Source organism: Chiloscyllium punctatum, chromosome 15, assembly GCF_047496795.1.
Source record: "Chiloscyllium punctatum isolate Juve2018m chromosome 15, sChiPun1.3, whole genome shotgun sequence".
NCBI classification, from domain to species: domain Eukaryota; kingdom Metazoa; phylum Chordata; class Chondrichthyes; order Orectolobiformes; family Hemiscylliidae; genus Chiloscyllium; species Chiloscyllium punctatum.
The window spans coordinates 95864252-95881707 of record NC_092753.1 but is presented as its reverse complement, the minus strand read 5'-3'; the positions used below and the strand labels follow the sequence as shown (position 1 = coordinate 95881707).

The following is a 17456-nucleotide window of genomic DNA, read 5'->3' as shown; positions in this document are numbered from 1 at the left end:
TCACACAAGGCCTGCACCTCTCGCTCCAGCATCTGGATCTGACTGGATGAGGACTCCATCGCAGCTTCTGAAGCCTTAGTTCGACCCTCCACCTCCTCCAGCCTCTCCCCGAGGCCCTGGATCTCCTGCTCGTGCTTCTGCAGCATGGATGCGATCGGTTGGACCTGGGCACGAAGCTCCCCATGAACTTCCTCAATCGCAGCCCTAACTTTCAAGGTAAGTCTCTCCATCGCTGCAGCCAATTCCTGTGAGTCTGTCAGGTCCCCGTGGTGGGGGTGCGGTTCAGGAGAGGCTGCTGTTGCTGCAGTGTCTGGTGTGGTAGGTGCTGCAGGGGAGTGTCCTCCCTGCTGCTGTTTGCTCAATCATTTTCCCTTTGGCATCCTTCCCACTCCCAAATATTAACAAATATGTGTTCTATAAGGTTTTAAACTCATAATTCCACCACATAAGTTGGCCAGGGATGGCCAAAAAAAAACACTGTTATAAACAAGGTGAGTTGGGGTATTAATGAGTCTTTTGTTTCCCCACAGTTGGGGAATCGAAGACTAGAGGGCATCAGTTTAAAGGTTAGCGGGGAAAGAATAAAAGGGAACCTGAGGGGAAACGTTTTTTACTCAGAGGGTGGCATGCATATGGAATGACCTGCCAGCGGAAGTAGTTGATGCAGGTATATTAACAACATTTAAAAGGCATTTGGTCAATACATGGAAAGGAAAGGATTAGAAAGATATGGGCCAAGTGCAGGGAAATGGGGTTAGCATGGACAGACGTTTTGGTTGGCATTGACCAGTTTGGGCAGAAGGGCCTGTCTTCATGCTGTAGGACTTTATGACTCTCTAAGTACATGGAATAAGGTAGTTGCCACTAAGGTTCTCTCAAAGAAAGTTCAGATAAAAGGTCACTGGACTTAAAAACGCTAACTCTGCTTTTTCTCCAATGCTGCTGCCAAACCTGCTGAGTTTCTCCAGCAACTTCTGCTTTTGTTTCAGATCTCCAGCAACAGCAGTTCTTGGTTTTATTTGCTCGAAACTTGGAAGACTGCCCAGCTGCAACGAAACTTAGAGAGAAGGCTGATTGCCTCTCAAAGGCTGTGTAAGGCTGAGGGGGAAAAAAATCGCAAAACACTCTTTGATAATTTTTGTAATTTTTTATTCCCTGTGTTTTCTCAAGTTTCTCACTATTGCTCACACCACACCAGGACAGAAGAACTCTCTGCCACATCTCTTTTTAGCCATGGTTAGGTGTTCCCTTTCAGTAATATACAGAAAATCCAAGGGATTTTCGGTCTGTCTCACAGCTGACTGCACATCACTCAGATATCATTTCAGAAAGAGGTTTCACACACACAGCAGGAATTCTTATCCCAAGGAATTAGACTCAATAAGACCTTTTCAAATTGATTTTTTCTTCTGGTGATAACCTGTGTAAGTTTCCATTCACATATCACCCTTGTGCTCAATGGCCTACAAACAGTCACAGAGTCATAGAGACATACAGCATGGAAACAGACCCTTCAGTCCAACTCATCCATGCTGACCAGATATCCTAACCTAATCCACTCCCATTTGCCAGCACTAGGCCCATATCCCTCCAAACTCTTCCTATTCATATACCCATCCAGATGCCTTTTAAATGTTGCAATTGTACCAGCCACCACTTCCTCTGGTGGCTCATTCCATACATACACCACCCTCTGTGTGAAAATGTTGCCCCTTAGGTCTCTTTATCCATTTACAATTCCAAACTCCTCATCCTTGACTCTTTTTGCCTCACTACTGGTTCCTGAAGCTAGCTTAGCACTAAGTCCCAGAACTCTTCCTCTCAACCTCTCCATCTCTTTTTTTCTTTCAAAGACATTTCTTAATGCCTTGGATTTTAGTTGAGCTTTTTATCATTGATCCAGAGGCCTCATTCTCTGTCTCTTTTTCTAGTTGCCCCACAGTCCTGAGTACCATCAATGGTTTGTCCATCTTCACAGCCAATTGGAAACAGAATCAATTCCTTTTGAGATGGAAACCTGGTCACCTTTACCCAGTCTGGCCTTCATGTGACTTCAGATGAAGAGCAATGGGATTCACTCTTAATGCCCTCTCAAATGGCCTAGCAAGCTATCAGTACCAAAACTGTGTCTTCAAGTCATAGAGCCACAGAGATATACAGGACGGAAACAAATCCTTCGGTCCAACTTATCCACGCTGACCAGATATCCCAACCTAGTCTGGTCCCACTTGGCCCATATCCCTCCAAACTCTTTCTATTCATATACCCATCCAGACGCCTTTTAAAAGCTGCAATTGTACCAGCCTCCACCACTTCCTCTGGCAGCTCATTCCATACATGCACCACCCTCTGCATGAAAAAGTTGCCCCAGTGGTCTCTTTTACATCTTTTCCCTCTCACCCTAAATCTATGCCCTCCAGTTCTGGACATCCCCTGCCTCGGGGGAAAGACTTTGTCGATTTATCCTGCCCTTACCTTTCATGATTTTATAAACCTCTATAAGGTCACCCCTCAGCAACCGATGCTCCAGAGAAAACAGCCCCAGCCTGTTCAGCCTCTCCCTATAGCTCAAATCCTCCAACCCTGGCAACATCCTTGTAAATCTTTTCTGAACCCTTTCAAGTTTCACAACATCTTTCCGATAGGAAGGAGACCAGAATTGCACGCAATATTCCAACATTAGCCTAACCAATGTCCTGTACAGCTGCAACATTACCTCCCAACTCCTGTACTCAATACACTGACCAATAATGGAAAGCATACCAAACACCTTCTTCACTATCCTATCTAGCTGAAACTCTACATTCAATGAGCTATGAACCAGCACTCCAAGGTGTCTTTGTTCAGTAACACTCCCTAGGACCTTACCCTTAAGTGTATAAGTCCTGCTAAGATTTGATTTCCCAAAATGCAGCACCTCACATTTATCTAAATCAAACTCCATCTGCCACTTCTCAGCCCATTGGCCCATCTGATCAAGATCTCGTTGTAATCAGAGGTAACATTCTTCACTGTCCACCACACCTCCAAACTTGGTGTCATCTGCAAACCTACGAACTGTACCTCCTATGTTCACATTCAAATCATTTGTATAAATGACGAAAAGCAGTGGACCCAGCACCGATCCTTGAGGCATGTCCCAGGTCTCCATTTGAAAATCAACCCTCCACCACCACCTCCTGTCTTCTACCTTCGATCCAGTTCTGTACCCAACCGACTAATTCTCCACGTATTCCATGTGATCTAACCTTGCTCACCAGTCTCCCATGGGGAACTTGTCGAATGCCTTACTGAAGTCCATATATATCACATCTACTGCACTGCCCTCATCAATCCTCTTTGTTACTTCTTCAAAAAACTCAATCAAGTTCATGAGACATGATTTCCCACGCACAAAGTCATGTTGATTATCTCTAATCAGTCCCTGCCTTTCCAAATACATGTACATCCTTCCCTCAGGATTGCCTCCAATAACTTGCCCACCACTGACGTCAGCCTCACTGGTCTATAGTTCCCTGGCTTGTCCTTACCACCCTTCTTAAACAGTGGCATCACATTTGCCAACCTCCAGTCTTCTGGCACCTCACCTGTGACTATCGATGATACAAATATCTCAGCAAAGGGCCCAGCAATCACTTCACTAGCTTCCCACAGAGTTCTAGGGTACATCTGATCAGGTCCTGGAGATTTATCCACCTTTATGTGTTCGAAGACACCCAGCACTTCCTCCTCTGTAATATGGACATTTTTCAAGATGACACCATCTATTTCCCTACAGTCTATATCTTCCATGTCCTTCTCCAGTCAATACTAATGCAAAACACTTGTACCCATGTCTTCACTAAAAAGGAATGAAAATGGATAGACCAGTCAGCACTGACCTGGACACAAGGAGCAACAACGTCAAACTGAGGCTTATCAACCCTGCAAGGTCCGCCATGCTGACAACAGGGGGGAGTTTGTCCCAAAACTGGGACAGCAATCTCACAGATGAGTTCACAACAACCTGAAAGAGTTGTGGAATTGTCTCTTACAAGCGATGCCCAAGGCACCACCTTCACCATCCATAAACCTATCCTGATCCACCAGCAGGATAGACTCAGGTGGTAGCACAGGTGGTTGACAAGGAGCTCTCGGCAGTCTTTAGCATCGACTCCAGACTCTGTGAAATCTCATGGCATCAGGAGCATGGAACCTTTCTACTGATTACTATATGTCATCCTCCCTTGACTGATGAATCAGTACTCCTCCGTATCGAACAACACTAGGAGGAAGCACCGAGAGTGGCAAGGGTGCAAAATGTACTCTGGGTGCGGGATTTCAGTGTCTGCCACCAAGAGTGGCTTGACAGTAGCATGACTAATCAAGCTGGTCAGGTCCTAAAGGACATCATTGCTCGACTGGGGAGTGAACCAATAAGAGGGAAAATATTCTTTACCAATCAAACTGTCATAATTTCATAGGATTAACCCCATATAGTCCTAGTGGGAATAACATCCCATCTTCACATTGAAGATTCCCTCCATCCTGTCATGGGACACTGCACCATGATAGATTTGAACAGATCTGGACGTCCATGAAGCTGTTTCAGCACAGTTACAATGTGGAAATTGCACACTAAAGCAGGACAAATCTCACGACCCATCCATTGGTCTACTCTTGCTCATCAGTAAAGTGATGGAAGGTGTCATCAACAATGCTATCAATCAGCACCTGCTCAGCACTAACTTGCTCAGTGACACCCATTTGGATTCCACCAGGGCCACTCAGCTTTGGACTTGTAAAGACGGTACGTTTTTTTTTGTATTTTTGATTATGGACTGAAATGGGAGGAAGGACTATTCTAAGGGGTTAAGGAAAAGATTACTGTACTCATTGCAAGTGCTATTTACACCGCTGCTTGATCAGTTAATGATGGGTGATGAACTGGAGCTGGGGGCTGTGTATGAATGGAGATTCAGATGGCAACAAGAAGCTGATTGATCTGGAGAAAGGTGAGCTGTTGTCAGTGATGAAGGTCTTCTGCCTGCCAACAATTTTGTGATTGGCTCCCTGGTAGCTGAACAGCTTGTGAGTGTGAAGGTTTGGTGAGAAACGTCATACCGGTGTCCTTTTTCCTGCAGTAGTAAACACCTAAAGCCGAAAGGAAACTAATTTATTTTCCCTCAGTTGCTGTCATCTGTGAGTTTTAACCAGTAAAGCAGAGACTTTATAATCTGTCTACCAGTCAACCAGTGCCTCCTACAAACAAGTGAAAGTAGCCAGAGAAGGACGATCGTGGAGTAGCAAACCAAAGGATTATCTCAGAAAACCCTATGAACATTGAACTGCCTTCCCAGGCTCTCTGTCCAGAGTTGAATTGTTTAATACTAATACCAGCACACCACAACAGTGAGGCATAATCACATTCACAGTCCAAATGTGGACAAAAGAGTTGACTGGAGGTGACAGTAATGGCCCTTGACCACAAAGTTGCATTTGACAGAGTGTGGCATTGAGGAGTTTTAACAAAAAATGAATAAATGAAAATCAGGGCAAATCTCTGATGGCACACAGGAAGATAGTTGTGGCTGTGGGAGATTGATCATCTCACCTCCTGAACCTTTTTCAGGGTTCCTCAGGATGGTGTCCGAGACCCAACCATCTTTGGCTGTTTCACCAATGACAATCCTCTATTATAAGGTCAGACTGTGGATGTTTGCACAAGGTTCTGCAACATTTGCAAGTCCAATGTCCAAGTGCAGCATCGACGTGTGTGAGACAACGACTATCGCCAACAGGAAAGAATGGAACTATCGCCTCTTAATGTTCAGTGGCTTTACTATTACTGAGTTCCCCCACTGATCCTCCGGGAGATTGCCAGTGACCAGAAACTGAAATTGATTAGCCATATAAATTCTGTGACTACAACAACAGATGAGACAGTGGAAATTCTCTGCAGAGTCTTTCACCTCCCGACGCCCACAAGCCTACACCAATAGCAAGGCATAAGTCATATGTGTAATGGTATATACTCCAAACGTCGAAATGGCACTAAATACACTTAAGGAGCTGGATACCATCCAGGAGAAAACAGCCTCTTTCTTGGCATCTCACCCAACACCTTCAATGTTCATTCCCTTTTCCACCAATATACAATGTAGTCCAGAGGATGTACTGCAACAGCTCACGGGAGGTTCCTTCATCAGCACCTTCCAACCACATAACTTTTACTGCTTAGAAAAACAGGGGCAGCAGATATGTGGGAAAACCACCTTCTCCTTCAAGCCCCACACCATCCTGACTTGGAAAGTTATCACCATTTCCACACTTGTTGCTGATTCAAAGTCTTGAAACTCTCCCCTGAATAGCCGAAGGCCTGCAGTGGGTCAAGAAGGCAGCTCACCACCACATTCTCCAGGGCAACAAACCTTGGCCATGCCAGAGATACCAACAGTGCAAGAAGGAGTCTTGACAATATCCAGAAAGGGAAGCAACTCAAAAGTAAGTCTGAAAGCAAAGATACATGAATGATGCAGCACATTATGAAAAATGATATTGCTGAGGGATGCATTGTAAGATTTGCTGATATTTAGATGGAGTGATACCCATGGATAGATGGAGTGACAATGTTAGTGATTAAACCTGCTCTGCAGGAGAACTGTGACCTATGGTTACTCAGTGATAGGTAGTGGGACACCTTTGGGGCTCTCTTGAACCCATATATCCACACCATTCTCATTGAATCCCATTTGTTAACCTAACCTCTGAAAACTCACTCCTCTGAAAATAATCCAGGCTTTGTGTTTCACAATCCTTATTGCCAATCTATTCCACTTAGCTTCTTTTCTCTGAACTTAACAAATTCAATGTGCAAAGAGCATTGTTAGAATCGATGTCATATGGCCTGACCTTGAAATGAAAATAATTTTAAAGAAATGTATAATTTTTCATACTGGAAGTATAAAGAGTTTGCTGTTCCATTACTCAGTGTCTTTCAATAAGCTGAGAGGCACTTAAAATTCAGGACAGCACATTTCACTGAATTTAAATTGTCCATTAAACTTACACATACAGGCAAGCCAACATTATGGTTAAGTTGTGTTTTAGATATTACAGACTGAGGAGTGAGCTCAGAACAGATGGGTAATTCTGGTCAGGACACTGGTGAGAATCTGCTTACTTTTCTTCTCTCCAGTATGTTTGTGAGACATGGGGACACCTCAGTTGAAAAAGACAGTGTTTCTGACAATGTAGCACTCCCTCAGTACAAGGATCAGCCAACAGTTCTGTGCTCAGGTCTCCAGGATGAGATTGCGAATGCACAACCTTCTGACTCAGAGGTGAGAGAGCGACCTACTGAGTCAGGGCTGGCATTGACCCAGCAAACCATCGAGAGACACTTTGTTAATTTGAAGAGCGATGCAGCCTGGGTATGCTTTGCAAAGTGGCAGCTGGGTCTGCTCGTGCAGGGGAGTTGTGAGATGCAGAGTAATTAAACAGTCCCATCAAGGCTCACAGTTTGATAAATTCAATTGCTGATGACTTGGCATAAGTCTTCAATTTGTGAGAATTCCCCGCAGGAGTCAAGATGAATCAGGGACTGCAGTGAGTGAGAATCGACGTCTGTCAGACATAGATTCTAGAGTCTCCTAACATTGAAGCTTAGAAAAGTGGCCATTTGGCCCACCATGCCAGTGCTGACTCTGCTGGAGCTATATAACAGGTGTCTGTACACTTTATTCAGAGCAACACATTAAACACAGCCTTCACAGCATTGCACGATCCAGGTCAAAGGGGATTGGCCAGGTAACGGAAATCTCAGTGAAATATTTACATTTATCAAAGGTGCCGGAAGGAATTAACTTCTCCAGGTTGTGTAATCAGTCACTGGGGTCAATCAAATTAAGGCTGACATTAAGAAATGGATTGGAAAGACTTTATTTTACATGAGGGATCTCTGGTACACAAAATGCAAAAATGTTTTGGGAATGCAACAAAGGTCTTCAAATGGAAAAAGTATGAGGAAATATTTGAAGCAATGGAAGAATACAGGACCACAATGGGTTGCTCTCAAGCCAGTATACATGCAATGGGTGAAATGGTCTCCATCACCACCAGACTGGATGACTGATGGAGCTCAGCTGAACACTGGGCTGGCTGGTATAAAGCTAGGCAAGTAGCCAACCCAAGCTCAGCATTTTCTCCCAGTTAGAAACAGGGAGTTGGTGGTGGGCTGGTCATGCATTTAATTCAAGTACAGGTAACTCAGAATAGTTTAAAATTATATACATTAAAACTGCAACTAATTATAAATGAATATCTCCTTCAAAGTTTTGGTTGCAAAGGTATAGATAAGCAAGTGAGTGTTTAAATTATCTATGCTTTTTAAGTTAAGACGAGGAAGGGACAAAGGGAGAGGATGTCTTCATGAAGATACCATGCAGTTGCAAAGCAATGAAGAGGATTGATGAGGGCAGAGCGGTGGACATGATCTATATGGACTTCAGTAAGGCATTCAACTAGGTTCCTTGTTGTAGACTGGCTGGCGAGACCAGGTCATATGGACTTGAGGGGGGAACTAGGCATTTGGATAGAGTACTGGCTCGAAGGTAGGAGACAGAGGGTGGTGGTGGAGGGTTGCTTTACAGACTGGAGGCCTGTGACCAGTGGAGTGCTACAAGGATCGGTGCTGCGTCCACTATGTTTCATCATTTACATACTGACTTCGATGTGAACATCGGAGATATGGTTAGTAAGTTTGCAGATAACACCAAAATTGGAGCTATAGTGGATAATGAAGAAGGTTTTCTCAGAAACCTTGATTAGATGGGCGAATGGGCTGAGGAATGGCAGATGGAGTTTAATTCAGATAAATATGAGGTGCTCCATTTTGGAAAGGCAAATCAGGGCAGGGCTTATATACTTAATGCTAGGGTCCTAGGAGTGTTGCTGAACAAAAAGACAGTGGAGGTTCATACTTCCTTGAAAGTAGCTTGGCACATAGACAGAATAGTGAAGAAGGTGTTTGGTACACTTGCCTTTATTGGTCAGTGCATTGAGTATATGAGATGGGAGATAAGGTTGTGGCTTGATACACAATTGGCTTGATAGTAGGAAGTAGAGGGTAATAGGGGAAGGATGTTTGTCAGACTGGAGGCCTCTGACGAGTGGAATGCTTCACGGGTCGGTGCTGGGCCCACTCCTATTTGTTATCTGTATCAATGATTTGGACGAGAACGTACAAGGCATGATTAGTGAGTTTGCAGATGCAGGTGGTATCGTGGACAGTGAGGAACATTATCACAAATTGCAGCAGGACCTTGATCAACTGGGGAAGTGGGCAAGAAATAACAAATGGATTTTCATATAGATAAGGATTTGGAAAGTCAAATCAAGGTAGGAGTTTCATGGTGAATGGTAGGGCCTTAAGAAGTGTAGTGCAAAAAAAGGGACTTGGGAGTTCAAATGCACAGTTCTTTGAAAGTGGAGTCGCAGGTAGACAGGGCTGTGAATAAGGCTTTTGGCTCATTGGCCATCATAAGGGCATTGAGTATAAACGTTGGGGAGTTATTTTGCAGTTGTACAGGATGTTGGTGAGGCCTCACGTGGAGTATTGCGTTCAGTTGTGGTCACCTTGTTACAGGAAGGATGTTATTAAACTGGAAAGAATGCAGAAGAAATTTACAAGGATCAACCTCCAGGACTCAATGGTTGGGGTTAAAGGGAGATGTTGGACAAGCATGGACTTTTTTCTTCAGAGTGTAGGAGAATGAGGGGGGATCTTATACATCTCTATAAGATCATGAGAGGCATGGATAGAGTGAATGCACTTAGTCTTTTTCCCAGTGTGGGGGAATCAAGGACTCAAGGGCATCAGTTTAAGGTTAGAGGGGAAAGAATAAAAGAGAACCTGGACAGGCAATGTTTTTACGCAAAGGGTGGAACGCATATGGAATGAGCTACCAGTGGAAGTTGAGCTGGGTACATTAACAACATTTAAAAGGCATTTGGACAAATACATGGATAGGAAAAGATTAGAAGGATATTGGCCAAGTGCAGGGAAAGACGATTTGGTCGGCATGGAGCAGTTTGGACCAAAAGGGCCTATCTCCGTGCTGTAGGAGTTTATGACTCTATGACTGTACAGAACATTTATGAGGTCACTTTTGGAATACTGCATTCAATTCTGGTTGTCCCTGCTATAGAAAGGATGTTGTGAAACTTGAAAAGACTCTGAAAAGACTTACAAGGATGTTGCCAGGGTTAGGGGTGGTTTGAGCTATAGGGAGAGGCTGAATGGGCTGGGGCTGTTTTCCCTGGAGTGTCGGAGGTTGAGGGGTGACCTTATAGAGGTTTATAAAATCATGAGGTGCATGGATAGGGTGAATAGACAAGGTCTTTTCTCCAGGGTTGCAGTGTCCAAAACTAGAAGTCATAGGTTTAGGGTGAGAGGGGAAAGATTTAAAAGGGGCCTAAGTGGCAATGTTTTCACACAGAGGATGGTACGTGTAAGGAATAAGCTGCCAGAGGAAGTGGTGGAGACTGGTTTAAAAGGGATGGGTACACAAATAGGAAGGGTTTAGAGGGATATGGGCCAAATGCTAACAAATGGGACCAGCTTAGGTTGAGATATCTGGTCGGCATGGACGAGTTGGACTGCTCCATGACCATAATTCTTCATTTCAAACCAGATTGCTCTATCGTTCCTAAATTTCAAAATGCTTCACAGTGCCAGGGATGCAGTTCAATTCCAGCCTCAAGGTGACTGTCTGGAGTTTGCACATTCTCCCCGTGTCTGTGCAGGTTTCCTCCAGGTGCTCCAGTTTCCTCCCACAGAGCAAAGATCTGCAGATTAGGGGGATTGGCTGGGCTAAATTGCCCATTGTGTCCAGGGATGTTCAGGCAGGTGAGTTAGCCATGGGAAATGTGGGGATAGGGTGGGGACATGGGTCTGGATGGGATGCTTTTGGGGGGGGGGGGGGGGGGGGGTCAGTATAGACTAGTGGCCAAATGGCCTCTTTCCGCACTGGAGGCATTCTACGATTCTATGATTCTGAATTGTAGAAGCTGGAAATCAGAAACACAAAAGAAACATGAACCATGGTATAGTCACGTCAGCTAATCAGTCAGCTTCTATAAAACTAGGAAGGAGAGAACGTGTTTATAGTTGTGTTCTATTGAGATTCATTTCAGAATATGCTGGAACAGGTACAAGGATCCAAAGGGACTTCTTCCTATGTATCCTCCAGGTCTTCCACCAGTTGTGATGAAGATTACAAATCGTGAAATGGCTGAAATCTAACCTTTCTCTTAGCCACTGCTGCCATTGGGCATGCTATGTTCCACCAATTTCATTTTTTCCTTAACCTTAAGTGCTTTTTGTCTCTTACATGACATTCTTTTTCAGAATGTTCTTGCCCTTTCAGAGGGAACATTTACCAAATGACCCAGCAGTACCCCATGATCTCTCTTCATGAGTCATTTTGCATGGACTTCATTCCTGTGTTCACAATCGTCTCTGGCATTGGCTTGTCTGACGTCCTCCAACCCTCCAAGATATCTGTAATTCGCACATTTACGAGTTCCGTCGACCCTCCATTGTGCCATTTCTTCAGCTGCCTACGCCCAGAAATAATGTGAAAAAGATTCCTCCCTGTTCTGAAGTTTCCTGGATATCTCCAGTGTCTAATGCCAACTGATTATGGTGTTCTGTTTGACAATTTGCCAACAAATGAGGTAACAGCATGAAAGAAAAATCTTTTTTTCCCAAGTCTTCAGGTCCGCAGGATTCCACCAGAAGTGAAATAAGAATATTAATATCTGAAGAATCTGACAAAATCAATCTGAAACATGAGTCCTATGTTTCTCTCTCCACAGGTGCCAGTTCTGACCCAGACTGTTCAGGCTTTTCCGACGGGTTACAGAAAGGAGGCACATTTCTTGCTTTAAAACCGTGCGGGCCCATATTCTTGTCTGAAAGAATATATACATTCGCTGGATTAGCTGTTGCAGGATGTTATAGACCCACACCCATGTAGTCCAATAGTGACAGTACAGGGTCATATCTTATGACCAAACTGAGAGTGTAGGCCCATACCCTACTCCCAAACAGATTGTAGGCCCATACCCTACTCCCAAGCTGACAGTACAGGCTGGTATCCTACACCCAAACTGAGTACAGGCTGGTATTTTACTCCCAAACTGAGAGTGTATGCCCATACCCTACTCCCAAACTGAGAGTGTAGGCCCATACCCTACTCCCAAACTGAGAGTGTACGACTATGCCGTACTCCCAAATGGAGAGTGCAGGCTAATATCTTACTCCCAAACTGAGAGTGTAGACCCATACCTTACACCCAGACTGTGAGTATAAGCTGATATCTTACTCCCAAACTGTATGCCCATACACGACTCCCATACAGAGTGGAGGCCAATATTCCCAAACTGAGAGTGGAGGCCTATACCCTGCTCCCAAACCGAGTGTGGAGGCTGAAACCTTACTCGAAATTGAGAGTGTAGGCCCACATCCTGTTCACAAACTAAGTATAGGATGATACATTGCTCCAAATCTGAGCGTATAGACCCATATCCTCTACCTAAACAGAGTGTAGGCCCAGATCCTGCTCTCAAAGTGAGAGTTGAGGTCTAAATCATACTTCCAAATTGCGAGAATAGGCAGATATTCAACTCCCATAGTATGCCAACTCAGACAACACTGTGTGCAGTTCTGTGCTAAGCTTCGTTTAATTCTTTTCTTTTTCAGCTTTTACTAAGGAACAGCTCTCACAGGAGAAATGGAAGCAGTCCTTTGCTTGCCCTTCCAGTGGAAAACGCTGGCCTTAATTTAATCGTTGAGCTTGCTACCAATTTGACCCCACCCACTGCCCTCAGACCCAGCTCAATTTAATTTGATCAGTTGCAGCCAGTTCACTGGGGCCCAGCTGCCATCCAATCCCCACCCCTATCTTTTCCCCATTGTAAGGGAAGCTGATTTTCGTCCTTTCTGATGAGCAAGCACAGATTCAGTTATTCAGTTCAATATATCCTCCCACCGCTGCCCAAGAGCACAAATAAAGAAAAGACCAAAAAGGAAAACGAAAACACATTTCACAGTCTCTGAACACAAGCACAAACTAAAAATCCATTAATGGCACAAAGACGGAGTGAGAGACTAAAGAGAATGAATAGAAACATGAGGAACCTTCACACTTAGAACTTCTCTGAAGAGTAGTGTGTATAGAATGAAGGTCTATACAAAGCCAAGTGCTTAGTTTCTATAGCAACAGTGCCCGAATAGTCATCAACAACAGCATCAGTACCTTGCATACATGAAGCACCAATGACGTGAATAAATTCTCCTGGGAATGGAGACACAAAGTCGGAGGGTGAGGTGCCATTAGGGAGTGACCAAAACTATGGGGAAAAAGATGGGTTTCAAAGACAAAGGAGGAGAGTCGAAAGGTAGCAGAGTTTTTTTTAAGGAAGGGGGTGGTACCTGGGACAGAATTCCAGTTTGTAAGGCCTAGAACCAAAGTACCTGACAGTGCAGGAAATGTGGCCTGCACGAGTGACTGGAGACAGGGTGATGGAAGGTTTGGTGGAGACAGTGAGGTTACAGCAATAAGGGCAGCACGGTGGCTCAGTGGTTAGCACTGCTGCCTTTCAGCGCCAGGGACACGGATATGAATCCAGTCTTGAGTGGCTGTCTATGGAGAGTTTGCACAATCTCTTTGGTTCTGCATGGGTTTCTTCCGGGTGCTCCGGTTTCCTCCCACAGTCCAAAGATGTGCAAGTTAGGGTGGATTAGCAATGGAAAATGTGGGGTTCCAGGGATAGGGCAGCAGGGTGAGTCAGTGTGGACTTGTTGGGCCGAACAGCCTGTATCCAGACCGTAGGGATTCTTAAAAAAACGAAATCTGGAAAGGTACGATACATAGGTGGTGTTTCAGCCCATCGTACTTCTGTTAACTTATTATAAGCGACATGCACCTTCCCTACAGCGCTGTATTCTGTTCCTTTCCAAGTGAAGTAACAAGTTTATGGAGGAATTCATAAGGAAGAATGACTAAATTTGTGATTCTTGCAGAGTCAGAACAAACATGAGTCAGAGGAGATATGTTGAAAGAGTTTGACATAGAACAGGATAGTGTCTCAGAGTAGCTGAAGAATTAACACCTTCTGACTATCCACAGCTCTTTCTGTCTTTATGACACCATCTGTTTGAACAAGCCTGTAGTTCACATTACAGAGTAGCTCTTCCCATCTTTGGCTCAATGTTCATTCCTGGCAGAAGATCCTTGAGCACCTCTTTCCACAAGAAATGCTAGATAAATGCAGGTTGTCGATGATGATCATTTAAGTAAGCCTTGGAAGTACAGAGAATTAAGGATAGAGTCAAAGTTCTTCATTTAATATTGGGAAGCTGACACACCTGGTCCAACATGCCCAGGGTGAATCTAGAATTGTGTTAACAATTAGTTTCAAAGATACGAAGGAATGGATTCTAATCCTCAGAATGAATCAAACCAGAATTCTCACAGTTACTGTCAGCTATTCAACTCTTTCTATTCCTTTGTGATCTTTTCCTTTATAATATTCAGATATCAATCCCAGTTACTGTTGACTTCCAGATGTCACAGATCATATAATAAGTGGGGTTCGCTCCAAGATGGGGACTGCTCCAAGCTGGGACCAACACTGAGCTGAGGCTTGCTCCGAGCTGAGGCTTGCTCCAAGCTGAGGCCAACTCTGAGCTGGGGCTTGCTCCAAGCTGGTGTCATTATCTCCCCAGCAGAGAAAGTGCAAGGCCACTGAGAAATTAAAGAGAGGATTTGGAAGTGAACAGAGCATCCCGTAAATTGACTGCCTATATGTAAAAAGGTGCAGTTGCATCTGTATATGTCCAGATATCATTACTCATAATTAATGAGTAATATATAGGATGTAACAAATTCAATAGTTTTCCATTTGATGCCAATGATGTCTATGTGTAAAGGTAGTGTGTTCCAGTAATGGAAGAGTCTGTGTCTGCATAGTGTGAGATTAGTAGTCATTTTATGTTTCCAGACCTCCCTTCAATATATCAATTCCAGTCTGTAACTCACTCCCAGGTATCTGGTTTTCTATATAAAACCACTCACCCATTTATTAGATTTCAGCCTATAGCTCACTTGCAAGTACCTTATATTCTATATGTAAACCATCCCAAACCCCTTGATTAGATTTCAGTCTGTAACTCACTCCCAAGTATTCATTATATAAACCACCCAAAAGTCTCAATTAGATTCCAGTCTGTAACTCACTCCTGGGTACCTGTTATTCTGTATATAAACCTTCAATTAAATTGCAATCTATAACTCCCTCCACGGTATCTGTTACTTTAAGTATAAACCATCCAGAATACTTTGAGTTGATTCCAATCTGTGAGTCACTCCCACATATCTCTTATTCTCTCCATAAACCCGCCAAATTCCTCAATTACATTCCAGTTTGTAACTCACCCTGAGTATCTGTTATTCCATATATATCCCACCTAAAACACAGCTTATAAGTCAACTATTGCTCCCTCCCAAATTAATGGGTGAAGCATCCCATCTTTCAACAGTGCAGGCTAAGAGATGCGTAGGACCAGATTTAAACCATTTCAAAACAAGCCCATTGGATTACAATTTTGATTGACATTAGCAGTAATCCTGTAAATCCTGGAAACATCAGCAGGTTGTGAATAGTATACTGATTAGCACATTCTACAACTAGGAGGATACCCATATTGAGATTTCCTTATGCTATAGCTGGTACCTCTGTAGATTGCCCACTTGGTCAGCAAGAGGACAGAGAATTGAAAACACAAACTTTCATACTCTCAAGACCTTCGGTTAATGCAATACTCAATTCTCCATCAGACAATCCATTAGAAGACACATCACGAACGTAAATTGCCTGCTGCTGTCTTATTCAAACAATGACAACCACTTTGATGCTCAACCAGTCTCCTACAGACAACAGCTCCAACCACAAAGAGCTAACAAATAGCTGGGAAGACACACAAGTGGTTCAAAGGAATGAAACCCTTTTCCCTACCTTGAGCCTGGGAAATGCTTGGTTGCCACCAAATTACCAGCACGATGATGAGCAGCCAGAGAGACAGACCCCGCACTCTCCTCCGATTCATCGCCTTCCTACGAAACTGAAGGAGCAAGCAGAGGAATAGAGCGATGTTAAATTGAGGCTTACCAGAATAGAACCTGGCTGTGGCACCCAGTCAATGGAAAATGCAGCTGAAGTCATTGGCAAAATGGGATTGAGCACAATTATTCTTTTATAACAACACAGGAACAATGGGCCAACTGGGCTCTCCTACCATGATGGTGCATTTTCTGAAAGTGGACTCCTCTCAGATACATCATCCAGCAACCCAGGAAGGAGAAGATCAATGCAGCAACCCAGGAAGGAGAAGATCAATGCAGCAACCCAGGAAGGAGAAGATCAATGCAGCAACCCAGGAAGGAGAAGATCAATGCGAAGGGTGAAAGCAGAAGTATCCATTGCTCCATTTCACATACTATGTTGTCCTGATTTTTCAAACTTGATTTCAGATTTCTATTACTGCCTTGGTTTTATTAAAACTATTACTGACAGGTCAGTGTGACGGAAATAAAGTTAGCTGCAGTGGTGATTATCTGTAAGCAGGTAAATACTAAGTCCCATTTCTGCTAAATGAGCACTTAGAGGTAGATAACCAGTCACTGCACAGAGATAGTCTTCAATTTAACACTGATATATTCTCTTGTTGATCAGTCAATGAGTGTTTCACCCTCTGTAATTTTACAGCATCATAGGCTTCAGTTCTCTGCCTGAAGGTTGGTACAACAGAGCTGCCACATCTACCACGATGTGGAGGAGCCAGTGTTGGACTGGGGTGGACAAAGTCAGAAGTTACACACCACTGGGTTACAGTCCAACAACTTTATTTAAAACCACAAGCTTTCAGAACGTGGCTCCTTCATCAGGAGGGTTCGCCTGGCGAAGGAATAGCGCTCCAAAAGCTTGTGACTTTGTTGGACTATAAACTGGTGTCGTATGACTTTTAACTACATCTACCATGGGAAGGGCGAGATGGCAAGGGTTGAATCTGTCCCAGCTTGAAAGGGGACAGAATCTCCAATTGCCTCAACAACCTGACCCATACCAGCCATTTAGTCAACTGAGCCAACACCCCCAGGATACAAACCAGAGAAAAATCCTAACATCGGAACTCCAAGGTATCTGTAATATTCTTGCTGCTGCTGATCCAGAACACCTACCCCACAGATTAACATATGATTAACCCACTGAGACACCCTCAGGACTTTAAAGTGCATATCTGTTTGTCTTCCCTTTTGTATTTGACACTATCCTCTTTTTGACGTTGTACCTGTGTTTGTGCATGTGTGATTGATGTTGCCTCTTTATGATCTTTCGGAGAGTTAATACGT

At 43.9% G+C, this 17456-nt stretch overlaps 1 protein-coding gene across 5 annotated transcripts in view; it reads right to left on the bottom strand.

The window, feature by feature from the left end:
- Positions 1–17456, bottom strand: part of robo2 (roundabout, axon guidance receptor, homolog 2 (Drosophila)) — a 1634458-nt gene that overhangs the window by 1573136 nt on the left and 43866 nt on the right. For all 5 annotated transcript variants that reach the window (XM_072585780.1, XM_072585785.1, XM_072585784.1 and 2 more), the window contains one exon: positions 16063–16168. In XM_072585780.1, the coding sequence (XP_072441881.1) occupies positions 16063–16168 (106 nt within the window). The remainder of the gene's footprint in view (positions 1–16062; positions 16169–17456) is intronic.